General features: G+C 40.7%; 1 protein-coding gene across 1 annotated transcript; it reads left to right on the top strand.

Moving 5' to 3' along the window:
* The first annotated feature begins 6,250 nt into the window (after positions 1–6,250).
* Positions 6,251–13,430, top strand: LOC116400230 (ADP-ribosylation factor-like protein 4D). Its single transcript, XM_031877963.1, has 3 exons — positions 6,251–6,418; positions 8,851–9,501; positions 11,981–13,430. The coding sequence occupies exons 2-3, from the start codon at positions 9,058–9,060 to the stop codon at positions 12,140–12,142; spliced, it is 606 nt and encodes a 201-aa protein (XP_031733823.1). The 5' UTR covers positions 6,251–6,418; positions 8,851–9,057; the 3' UTR covers positions 12,143–13,430.
* Positions 13,431–13,668: the final 238 nt, after the last annotated feature.

Below are 13,668 nucleotides of genomic sequence, written 5' to 3'. Positions count from 1 at the left end.
GAAGGCCGGATACTCCGAACTGCTGTTTGGTGCATAAGCACAAACCACAGTCAGAGCCTTGCTCCCCGCAACCCGTAGGCGCATGGAGGCGAGCCTCTCGTTCTCTGGGGAGAACTCCAACACAGCGGCGCTCAGCCGGGGGCTCGTGAGTATCCCCACTCCCGCCCGGCGCCTCTCACCCTGGGCAACTCCGGAATAGGACAAAGTCCAACCCCTCTCCAGGAGCTTGGTTCCAGAGCCAAGGCTGTGTGGAGATGAGTCCAACTATATCTAGCTGGTATCGCTCCACCTCCTGCACCAGCTCCGGCTCTTTCCCCACTAGCGAGGTGACGTTCCATGTTCCTAGAGGTAGTCTATGCCGCCGGCGATCGGCATGGCCAGGCCTCCCGCCTGACCCGCCGCCCGGTCTGCATTACACCCGACCCCGATGCTTGTCCCTGCGGGTGGTGGGTCCACAGGGTGAACGAGAGGGAATAATGAAGACCGCAATACTATGCACAACCTTAACATTAAGGTCACAACTCCACGTGATAGATTGGGTACAACATTTTAATGTTAATGTGCTGCAATTTGACTTTTTCTTCTGTTCACAATACATAATCACTGAGGAATTGCTATGAAAGCAAATCAATGTTAAAATCCGCGAGCACAAATGAGATCCAAGCGTGTATAGAGGTCCCGCGCGTGCAAATCAAACGGCCCTTTCACATCACTCTGTGCAGAATTTCTCTGCTTGCGTGACCAAAATTACAGCCTGCGAGGAGAAAACCATGCTATGAGCGCGAGGGGCGTTTCCTAGCGCGCGACTTACTAAAAGTAAAAGTACCAGTGCAGTGAAATGTTCCCTGTCAGTGTTTTACTATTATATCTGATGTTCCAGGATATATATATTGCTGCATTAACATGTAGGCCTATGCTGCATGTTTTTAACTCCTTTATATACTGTAGGTTAGTTTAATCTACAGCAATGTATCATATTCTATAAGATCATCGTATGTTTGTAGTGTCAGTACAGTACAATATTTACCTCTGAGATGTAGTGGAGTAAAACGTACAATATTTACCTCTGAGATGTCTGGTGGTGTTTACTGGCGAATTGATAACCACCTTTATTTAGCGCCTGTGTCAGAGTGATATCCGGCCAATCCAAAGACGAGGATTGTAACCAATTAAATGTAGTGATACAATGGTGACTGGGTCCCCCCACTTAGTGTCAAAAAGAAAAACTACAGTGTAACAAATCATTATGGAATACCTAAATATTAAACAATATATCAAAATATGTTATCTTTCTGCCGAGAGCCCCCTTTAAAGGGGGCTGGGGGGGGTGGCGACAGAGTACACACATGTGTACAATTCACTTTTGCGAAACGAATAAAATGATATTTTATGACATATCATATACCTATGTAACAAAGAGATTCTGGGCGAAACAACCATGGGAGCCATTTTACTCACTCAAAACAGTTATACACAGTTATACACAAACTAATTCAATAAACTAGAAGATTTACCACAATATCACGTATTTTTCGCCACGAATCGGCGACCTATGCACTCCGTTTGCATCTCCCATCACAACGCTGGCCGCTATCATGGCCGATGCATACATCACAAAGACCGATTCGACCGCGAATCCACTCATATCTTCCACATTCCTCTCCATGAAACCATTCAAAAGTTACATCCAGAAACACAACGAACAACAAACCACTCCACAGCAAAAAAATGTAAACGCATCGTACCTTGAGGTGATTTTCGTGAAGAAAAACGCTGGAAATTGACGGTAATCCATTTCAGACGTGTTCTCTCGGTGTCTCTGTGTGTGTCTGTGAGAAAATGGCGTTTTTGGCTAACACTATGACAAAATGGTTGGCATTTTACTGTTCGGCGAATCATTTTACGCATGGGGGTTGCGCGACACGGTTTGGGATTTTTAGTGGCTAAAAAGTCTGTCAATCTACTCAAGAACCGACTACTGCTTTCCTGAGATTAATCTGGGTCCAACGAGGTGTCACATGATGAAATCTGCCAATCATAGGCTTAGAAAGGGCTCCATCGACACAGACAGAGACGAGAAAATTCCATGGAGGAGAGATATGAGCACCCCCAGAGAGCTCAAAATAGCTCTAAGTGATGCCAAACTGCTGTATTAGGATGTATTGAACACTATTAGTGGTACAACAAGTGAAATATATAGTTATATAGTATATAAAATTAGAATAGAGCAGCGCAACAGCTGGTTCCAAAAATGAGAATTTGGCTTGACCCTCCGTACTCAAACCTCTATTACGCTGGCTTGCTTCACTCAATCGAAGTAAAATTTGTTTGTGGAGACTAAAAACATGTTGTGCTATGATTGTGGCGTATTTTTAGGCTTGGATCTGCATTATTTCAAATAAATAATTTCAATACAAGTGCTTTTTTTTCAGGTGAACCTGAAACTTCAATTTGAGCTGTGTGCCATCTTCATTCACTATTAACCAGTAACATATACACAATATTTACACATCTGAGCAAGTGTCTCACAAGTGTTACCTGTATTATACCATCACAATTATTAAAATAGACCTTGTAGTTAGAGATCTGCACTCTCTTTAGTATGGGTATGCAATTTTCGAGCAGAGGCCTAAAAATAGGGCTCAGGGAAATGATCAAAAAGCAAAAAATCCAATCTAAAACACAATATGACTTTACAGACTCTTCCCTCCTCAAAACACAACATAAAGTGATGATATGTATAAATAATAAATGTCCACTTTACAGTAATGTTGGTCAGGTTTGATCATCCATCAGGGCTGCCATTCCTCCTGCGGACAAAAGAGTGCGCTGCTAACCTGTGAGATGAGGAATGATGAGGAATGATGAGGAATGATGGCCTGTGTGGCTAACTGCTCTGGTATTAGTTAAGCAAATTCTCAACTTCTGGACAAGGACAAGAAAGAAGAGGAAGTTGCTCCCTTATTAAGCAGGGATATTTGGTGTATCTGTTAAGTGAGGGCAGTTTAAGAAGTAACTACTTTCCAAACCTAAGACATTAGTGAAAGACAATGCTTCAGTCTGGATGACCAACAGAGTGTCTAAGCAGGTTTCAATATTCTAACCGTAACCTGCATTTAAATGCTTAACTTCACAGACTCTTCTGCTGGTTGATGATTCTGCAGCGGTGCATTTTTGTGTGATTTGGGACTATGAGCCTCTGAATATTTTGTTTACAGATACAGCTTCATATTTTCAAAGTCACCGGTCCAGCAGCCAAGTAATATGCAGCAACATTTTTAACTAAAGATTTCAATCCAAAAACTCTGAGAAACTTGTCCACCACTGGTCAGCGTAATAAAGTCCTCGGGCACTAGAGCACATTTATATTTGTTTGATGGTGCCAAAGTAAAAGCCATGTTTCAGTAAAAACACTGACTCAATACGTTTTCCTCTTACTTGGAGAAATCCAATCATGTTTTATCTACAAAACTTTATTTCTATTGTAAATGTGTAAATGAGCATTTCATTTTTAAAGCAACTGTAAAGAACCTTTACCGAAATAAAAATATATTAGCTAAATCATGATTCAGATTCAAAAATATATCTGAGAAAAGAATAAGTACATTATCTGACTGAGCATTTGTTTCCACCTTTCGACATTTTTTGTTATTTCAATTTCTATGCCAGTTATTCCAGGAAAAAACATTGGTGTGTACGTTCCTGTAAACCACAGATTATCAACGATTTTGCATTCAGTCAGAGCAACGAACAGCGCAAGTGATGTCATATACATATAGACCTTTATTGAACGTTACGTGGTATGATAAAGAGTATATCAAGCGAGAAAGTCCACTAACTCCACGTGTAGGAGGAGCGGTAAACACAGGACTTTCACCCAGGAGACAACTGTGTCTGTGTGAAACCAAAATTGTTGCGTAAATAAGCTTGTTATGTTTTGTATGACATTCCCGTTATATTTTAATGTTATGTTGTTAGGTTATTTTAAAACAAAATCATGACCTTTTCTTTTAGATTAGCTGTTCAGACCAGTGGTTCCCAAACTCTTTCTGTCGAGCTCCCCTTTGATGATAGGAACATTGTACGCCCCCCCACCGCACCCGACCCCACCATCCCCAAATGGGTTGTGCCTTCTTTGTTTTTAATTAATTGCATTATAATATATAAACTAAACTCTATAACATATTTGTTTTTCTTTCTAAAAGAAGTACATACCACTTCAGTTTTCCACTTCACAGTTTATCGTTCAGTTTGTTTTACTGAAAAACAAATAGCAATAATAAAATCAATTTCCAAAAAGATTGGACTTTAGATTGCTTTCAAGTAGTACATTTCCCCATTTAACAGGTTCTTCAAACTGAAGTAGTGTGCATGAAAATAAAGAATCTTTCATATGAATAATGATCAAAGACGAGAAGTTACTCAGTGCTCTCTCTGCATCGATCACATTCCTATTCCTACATGTAAATTGCTTTCTGACCTATTCATTTGTAAATAAAATGAACTTCATTTCTTTTAAGTGCTAACAACGTATATTTCCCCACATTGAACAGCAGCTTCTCTCAAAGAAGAAAATAACATGGTTGGGACACAATGCATGTCCTGTCGGTTCCGCTTGATTTCTTTTATTTTTATAGGTGCAACCATATGAAATAGTGCCCTATCTTTACAACTTGTTTGCAATTGTATTTGTTATCATTTTATTTGATATTGTTTTACCGGTGTGTGTGTGTGTGTGTGTGTGTGTGTGTGTGGGTTGGTGATGCTGCGCCCCCAGTTTGGGAACCACTGGTTTAGACCATGTGTCATTGTGCGTTTCTGCAAGCATGATATGAAGCTGATATGAGATGTATTTATAAAACATATTTTTGATTCAGAGAAGTTGACTTTCAATGTATACAGAAACATACAATGTCAAAACTGTAAAAAAAAAAACAAAGAACAGCCATGGGATAAACATTATGGGTGAGAGACAGAACAGAATTAGTATTGTGATGCTGGCTGAAGTGAAAAGACAATTTTCTGCAAAACCCCCATGAGTTTTCATTCCAGCTCCTCTGTGTGTGTGTGTGTGTGTGTGTGTGTGTGTGTGTGTGTGTGTGTGTCATATCTTTCCTCCTGCTGGTCACACCTGACCAGATAAGAGCATTTAGATTTGATTCAGTTTTGCAGCTTGTGTCTCTCTCTCACACACACACTCACACACTCACACACACACACACACACACACACACACACACACACACACACACACAGCTTCCTTGTTGGTATAACCAGTTTTACAATGAATCTACGAATCATCTAACAGCAGGACCATTCTAGCCGAGTCTTAATTTAGCAGCAGGATTAAACATCACCAAAATAAGATCAAATCTAATTGTGTCATTATTGTTTTTCATGGCCTATAAAACACTTCTACTCATTACAGATGTTACCATGCTCAATAAGCAGGCAGTCTTGTTTTACTCACTCACACATTTGCACACACCCACATCGTTACACGAGTATTGGGTAGCAAGAAAGAACTATATCATTGTCATGCAAATCAATACAGCTGCCCCATTACGTCATCGATGGCTCATACTGAACCAGGATTACCTGTTTTACAGTAAGCCATTATAGCTCCTTTTAATTTGAACATACCTTGTGAGGTGACAGAACAATATTTAATGATGATGCAGTTTCTCCTTGAGGACTGTACACAATTCCTAGAGAGCGGAAGTCTTGACAAGACATCACGTCCGGGAAGCCTCTGCTCCACTAGCTTCTGTCACTCAGTGCATTCTGTGTCACTGGGGTTACTTTATATATTCTAAAACAGAGGTTTTCAAAGTGAGAGGCCCCAGGGAGGAAGTGAATACATATTTCATTAGTTGTATCAAAAGAAGATAACAGAATAAATGTGTGTGCTTTGGTGAGATAGTTCAGAGATACAGTGGTCTTACTTTACACTGTTCTACAAACAGCAACCCAATTCAACAACCGCTATTTAGATTGCACTTCCAAATGAAGCATATTTAAATGATTAGGCTAAACAATTCTGAATCAAACAAACCAAATATTATACTACATATTGTTTTATTGTAATGGATGCAACGCAGTGAAGAAACTTAGGAACCCACGGGGAAAGTAGGCCTAACGCAGCCTCTTTATTACGGACCGTTTGTGTTCCCACATGTCTCTGGCCCTCCTCCTGCCGGTGCGTCAGCAGCGGGGGGGAGGAGTTGCTCGTGCTCTTCTACGGCGCTGCTTCTCTGCAGTCGCCGTCATCGGACCAACGCGACAGCCACACGGTCACATGGAGCAGCTTTGACCGAACACTTGAGATTCCTTTGGTCGTTAAAACTTGGATTCCGGTCGCAGATTGGCTGTAGTGCAACAATGTTGACTACTTTGAAGTGATCAGAAGTGCCGACAGGTGAGCTCTCTCACAACGTTACACCGGAATCACAAAAAGCTACTTGTGTTGCCTTGTTTCGTAGTGCTGCTGTGATTAGATGAGTCCTTCCGCCGCGGAGCACTCTGTAAACTAGAGAGAGAGACCAACGTTATAGTTTATCAGTGATTTTAACTTTGTAGCTAAATTGATACTAGTTGTTTTTGTTCTAAAATTTATCAAACATTTTTTTAACACGTTCCCCCCCCAATCTGTTTTCCTTTTTTGCTCGTTTTTGAGCCGGAGCTTTAGCGTTAGATGACAGAACAGGCATTGTAGGATTCCTCCGCTGCTGCTGGTTAAATGTAATGTTTAACCTGCTGTTTTCATACAACATGAAGTATATCATTTGATAGAAACGACCGTCACACTGCATGTATTAACCAGGCTAACTTGCAGCCGTAATTCACCCTATGTGCATACTTTAACTAAGTTAAAGAAATGTCGCTAAGATGTTTGATTTCGGCCTTCTCATGGTGTGACAGTGGATTGGAGCAGTGGCGGCTGGTGGAAAATTTTCTAGGTAGGGCCATCCTATCAATTTCAGCAAACATGCCAGTATGATTTAATGCAAAAAAATTAAAGTATCAAACACGCATTACTACTTTGCAGTTAAATATTTAGCATTTATTCCAACACGAAAAAAAGCAGTAAATAACCTTATATAATATAATATAACATAACATGTGTATTTATTGAGATGCCCCTATGGACCTTGTTATAGGAGGTAAAGATCAGGAGAAGTAAACATTAAGTGTAATTATGAATACTGATGTTATATTAAGCTATGATGAGTTTTCACTGTTAATTTACCATCTCAATTAAATGTTGATGCCTCCATGACCAAGTTAAGCAGATGAGACTGAGGACAAATATGTAGAAGAAAAGATGTTCACTTTGCCTAATATGTAGCTTGACTGAGTTCTCCATGTGTCCTGTTCTCATGTTTCCTTACTTCCTCACTCCCGTAACTGTCCGTGCTGGATCTGTCCCCGTTGTTTTAAAAAGCTAAATAACTTATTAGCATGACGTCATCCAGCTAGCCAAACCTGTCTGGTGTTCAGCTAGTGGAGAAGCTTCACATGTACTGCTTCCCTTTCCCGCTAGTCTGCTGTCTGATTGTGAGGTCAGGCTGATCTGGGATCAGCTCTTTGGCTGCAGAATCTCCGCCAAAGTTCTCCTCTCAAACGAGACTTGGAGTAGTGCTCGCGCTCGCCTGTAAAGACTTCTCCTGACGAGAACGCGCAGCTAGGGGAGAAAAATCTTTTTGGCCCCACACTGAATCTATTTGAGGGCGCTGATTGGCTAAATTGTATGTCACTCATTTATATCTTTAATCAGCAATTGGCTAAACTGCTTCATAGACCCGCCTCTTTTTGGCAAAAACGATTTTGCCCCCCTAGTTGCGCGTTCTGAGACTTGTGCACACAGGTGGAGAGCACGAGCAGGAAAAGCATATATTTTGCACAGATATCATATTTTACACATATTGGATTGGAGCTCCACTAAGTCTCAGCTGATCTAATTATTTATTGACAGCCCAGTGCCCTTGTTAAAATAGCTGAGTCATCTTTTCTTTTTGTAATTAAGTTTATAACAAGTTTACAGTTTATACATTTATAAATTTACATGCATAATATTTACCAAACAAAACCGGTACAGATATAAAAAAGTGCCGTGTGCCTGGGAGGGTCTGGTTTCTTATCCTGAGGTCAGAGTATGTGTTTTATTACATGTGGCTGTCTATAACAGGCTGCTCTATCACCTCCACACATCTGGGTTTCCACAGTTTAAATCATGTGATGCTGACAATGAGTTGGACAAGTTCTTGTTGTTTCACAGGCATCTTCCCATCGAACAGAGCAAACATAACCGATTTATAATTCGCATGGAAAACCAGGCCGAGCTCTGTAACAGTCCATGAGTAGATTCTGTGTTTCGTCCTCATTACAGTTAGTTGTGACTCGTGTTTTCTTTTTTCTTTTTTTCTTTTTTTTAAATTCTCTGCATTTGAATTTGAAGAAATCTTTCACTCTATATTTTAATATTTCCCATAATTTAATATTAGATTTGGTTAGAACTTTTAATTGTGTTATTTTTTGTATTTCCTGTTTTAGCTCCTTTAATAAATCTGTATTTTTTAGGCATTGAGTATTTAGTTTCCAGAAGCCTCTACTAGCTGAGGTCCCAGAAGACACTGTTGTTTTTACTAATAGGTGATCCGAGAAGTCATTTAATAAGGTTCTATAGTTTATTGCTTTGAAGTGTGATGATACATAAATTCTGTCTATACGGGTTTTGGTTTTTGAGTCAAATCTGGTGAATTCATGCCCTGAAGGGTTTACAAATCTACATACATCTATTAATTTAGTTTCTTCCTCCCCCTCTCATTGTTTTCCCTCTCATGTCCTCAGGGACTGCAGTCGACAGTCTGTCCTCATTGTCCTGCATCAGCCTTTGAAGTGAGGCCAGAGTGTGAATCAAACTGACTCCTCCTTGTACAGAGCCCCCCTTCAAAGTGTCAGGGAGCAAGTGAGACAAGGACACAGGAAAACAGCCAAATAGTGAGTTTAAAGGAAGACCTGCCAAAGGAAATAATTCAGTCTTGTCAGGAGCCTAACATGGGGAACCAGTTAACAGAAATTGCCCCCAGCACCCCGTTCCTCCCCGGCTTCCAGTCTTTACACGTTGTGGTGATCGGTTTGGACTCGGCAGGGAAAACCTCCCTCCTCTACAGACTCAAGCTGCGGGAGTTTGTCGAGACGATCCCGACCAAAGGCTTCAACATGGAGCGAATTAAAGTACCCTTGGGGAACTCCAAAACCAACACCACCACTTTCCAGGTGTGGGACGTCGGCGGTCAAGAGAAACTGAGGCCCCTCTGGAGGTCGTACACCAGGCGGACGGACGGGCTGGTGTTCGTGGTGGACGCAGCAGAGGCAGAGCGCATGGAGGAGGCCAAGGCGGAGCTTCACCGGATCACCCGGTCAGCTGAGAACCAGGGGGTGCCCGTGCTGGTTCTGGCAAACAAACAGGACCTGGATGGAGCTGTCTCTGCTTCAGAGGTAGTTATTGCTACATTAATGGTGTGGTATTGTTGTGTAGAGCTGATTTTTCAATTAATTAATTCAATGGTTAACGAAAAAAATATTGAGTTAATTGACTAACTCTATAAGTTTCATATCAAGTGAAAATGTAAAATGTTCTCTGGTTCTAGCTTCTTCAATCCAAAGGTTTCCTGCTTATTATATATTGTTAGTAATAGTTTATGGTTTGTTAACTGTACGGTGGACAAAACCAGACATTTCAAGATGCCACTATATGTTCTGGTTCAAACTTCATGTTTTTTGGCAAGTGGGTCAGAAATCCACTTGCCCAAGGTCCATTTGAATTTGTCTCTATACAAATAGTTTTATTTATTAGCAGGTAGTATGTAGTAGTTTATAAAAATACCAAAGTTAGTTGTCACCTTTAATCCTTCAGTAAATAAATCTGGAATTTCACCCACATCCTCAACCATCATCCAACTGAACTCCTGTTTCCATATGTCGGCTACGGAGAAACCCGATGTGTGAAATACTTTTGTTTTTCTTTATGGGCAAGTGAGTTGTTAGATTTTAGCCTGATGTGGCATTTAGCTTGCCCCGGGCAGTTGGACAAATGTTACTTTTGAGCCCTGTGGTAAAAGATGATTCACTATTTGTTGATATTTTGTACACAAAGAATGTCTTTCGTATGTTAACTGAAACTTACGTATCATATTGGCACTAGTACTGATACCCAGCCCGATACACAAGTGGTAGAATTTCAAGAGAAGCGATGAGTGTTTTTTTTGTCTGTTGCTGAAATCAGAGCATTGGTTAGGAAGAGATAAATGATCTATAACTTGTAACATTACTGGGTTTGATATCCTGGGTAACCCATGTCCCTAAAGGTCTGTCATGACCGCTTGGCTTATATGCAGCCAGGGTTTCTAATGCGTCCTGAAACACAGTTGACCAACTGTCATTGTAAACACGGAAAATGAGATAAAAAGTAATAACTTGTTTATTTCAACATTTGACTATTTTCCTTTAGCAGAGACTGGTGAACCAGGCTGTCTATCAGAGCTCCCTAAAATGGATAACATTACCATCTCAAAGTAATGTTCAGGATCTTATTTTACGTTCAAATGGTATTCTATGTACCAGAGTATTTTGAATGGGATGCTCGATAAGTGCTTTGAACTTATCCCCATGTATCACATGGTAGCAAATGACTTAACAGAACGTCGCTTTCTTCTCCAATAGTTTCTAACTGCTGAGGGAACCCAGATTGTGCTGACTGAACAAAACCAATAATCTACTGTCCAAACCCTAATCAGGCCTTAGAATGGTACGGCCATTGATCTGCTCCTACACGATGATGGTTGCTGCACACAGACTGCATGTTTGTTACTATACTCACCAGGAGTGGTGGCAAGTGATGACAGCTGTGCTAAAGCCTTTCAAAAGCATCCACAATGACCAAATATTTATTTCTGTCCTCTGAATATTTCATTCCCTACCTAGATTGTTAAAAAGAACGATCTGTAGAAGTAGTTTTTAAGAGAAGATGCATTGTATACGTTGTTTTTCGGAAGATGATTTCCCCTTAATGATTATGGCACCAGTGGAGATGAAATCCATCATATAATAGGGCATTGTTAGCTGGGAATATTATTGACTTATTTGCCGGTTGTTTTCTCATTAATAGCTTGGTCTATAAAATGTCACCAAATAGTGAAAAATGTCTGTTACATTTGACTTGTCCAGCCAACAGTCCCAGACCTAAATATATGCAGTTTACTTCCAAATCACACCCTCTTCTCCGGCTCGCACCCTGTCCACATTTTTGTTGCAACTCTTTGTCTGCGAATATTTCTTGGGATCTGAGAAGTTGCTCCACTGGATTTAATAGAGGCTTGTTTAATATAGGGAAAGGTTAGTAATGTTGACCAAAAAAGTTTGTTAAACTTTGGTTGAAATTTTGGCGGCTTTGTATCAAAATATCATCATCAGCCTTCAGAAACCCACAATTTAGACTCAATACTTTCAAATTCAGAATCGGGGGAAACACTGTTGTGCACCTGTGCATGAACCGTGTTTACATGTATTTTTGTCATATGGGATGTCACAATGCCAGAAGTTGAGTAGTCAATACAAATACCAGTGAAACACCACGATCCTCGATACCACCGTAAAAACAAAGCAATAAATCACATGTACTTCAACATACTCGTGTGGTGGTTTTGCAAATGTATTATTAATTCCCGATGATCTGCCCCAAGTTTCTCACCAAAAACTAAATTTTACAAGATTACATTTGAACACATAATGGTAATGGTATAATAAACTTTAATACTCTTTAACTAAATATAACTTGTACAGATTCAAATGTAACAAGGGTTTGGGTGAACGAGAGCTTAATGTAGGTCAGTTTGAGTTTCTGATGTTTTCGTGATGTATTGTTTGTTTTTTTTCTGGAGTGGCAACACTTAGTATTCAATTGTCTCCTGCGTTTCAGGTGGAGAAGGTTCTGGCTCTCCACGAGCTGAGCTCGTCCACGCTGCACCACACACAGGGCTGCTCAGCGCTGGACGGTCAGGGCCTTCAGGGCCTGGAGAAACTTTACGAGATGATCCTGAAGAGGAAGAAGATGCTCCGACAGAGCAACAAGAGGAGATGAGGGAGAGGATCGCAGCGGTGCTGGGGATGATGGAGGTTTAGTTTTTCAAGCACTACTTGTCTGAGGACCTTTCTCAGCAGCCACGTCTGACACTTTTGGAACTTCAGAGAGTAAAACCAGAAGGAAGCCTGTCAAGACTTCAGACAAGTTGGGATGAGTTCACACTTTGGCTCTAAAGTCTGTTCCACATGTTCCTTCACCCGCCAGACGTTTGGGCAGACCTGCTTCCTTTGGGATTGTGTCTGCTCTCGAGCACTCTGCCCTCTCCTCGTGTCCCATCCCCCCCCATCCTCAGAGGAGCATAGCGGAGAGATATACAGCTCCAGAGGGAGCACCAGAGGGAAACCTGTGCAATACATAATAAACACATCCAATATTGAAGGATATTTTCTACCACTACTTGCACAAAGTGTAGTGCCAACAAAAAACCTGCAGGCCTAAGCTGAGCACAGTTCCTGTTCCTTTTCAATGTCGCACCACCCAAATACCCGCTTACGGAATATTTACACTTTTGTTGATCAAAAGAAGATTGTTATGCTTATTCTAGGTTACAAACTACCCAATGTTTAGTTAGGCATGTCATCTGGGACTGCAGTTAACCACCAGCGTTAAATGTACAGACAGACACACTGTGGCTGCAGAATCCAGCCGTGCAACTTTAGTTTTCACTCCTCGCCAAAGTTGTTGTCACTGTTCGGTGTGTTTCGGGGTTTCAGGGTCGGTTGGATGGTTGGTCATTTCAAACGAGTAATTGTTTTTTGTTTTTTTAATACGGTGTGCATTTAAATTTGGAAAATGTCAACGTGAATAAATGATTGTGCAACTTTTGCATTAATTACTGGAAATCATTTTTTGCACTGGGGATAAATTGACATGAAGATATTATGCACGTTAGGCCCCGACCACACCGAGAAGCGTTGCAGCGGGCGTGGCTGCTTCAGGAACTGCCTCTTGGCAGAGCGAGTTGGGCAAAACTGCTGACGAGCCTGTGGAGCCGGGGTGCGTGCCGAACCAGTCCATCAAATTTAATTAAACGAAGAAAAAAGTTGATTCAACGAGCTCATGCTGTTGAATGAAGAGAATAATTCTATAGTTCATCAGAATTTTAAAAAAATGCTAATATCAACCTTTTGTCTGCATTTCGGTGTGATCGTTGCCTAATATAACCAGTGTTGTATAGGGCCAGTACAAAGGTACCGACTGAGTAATGGCTCATGTTACTCTATTTGTCTTATTGTCAACAATCCAGTCGTGTGTGTGTGTGTACTGTATATGTATGTGTATATATGTGTATATACAGTTGTGTAAAAAAGTGTTTGCCCCCTTCCTGATTTCTTATTTTTTTGCATGTTTGTCACACTTAAATGTTTCAGATTATCAAACAAATTTAAATATTAGACAAAGATAACACAAGTAAACACAAAATGCGGTTTTTAAATGAAGGTTTTTATTATTATGGGGGGGAAAAAAATCCAAACTTACATGGCCCTGTGTGAAAAAGTGATTGCCCCCTAAACCTAATAACT

The sequence above is a fragment of the Anarrhichthys ocellatus genome, unplaced genomic scaffold (genome assembly GCF_004355925.1).
Source record: "Anarrhichthys ocellatus isolate YVR2014 unplaced genomic scaffold, GSC_Weel_1.0 scaffold156, whole genome shotgun sequence".
NCBI lineage: Eukaryota > Metazoa > Chordata > Actinopteri > Perciformes > Anarhichadidae > Anarrhichthys > Anarrhichthys ocellatus.
Note: the sequence above shows the minus strand (reverse complement) of the source record. Positions and strands in the feature narration are given on the sequence as shown.

Bases quoted from the DNA above. Each gene is read 5' to 3' on its own strand.
- LOC116400230 (XM_031877963.1), top strand. From the start codon at position 9,058: ATGGGGAACCAGTTAACAGAAATTGCCCCCAGCACCCCGTTCCTCCCC. The intron at 9,502-11,980 runs GTAGTTATTGCT...CCTGCGTTTCAG, and splicing joins GAGCTGTCTCTGCTTCAGAG to GTGGAGAAGGTTCTGGCTCT.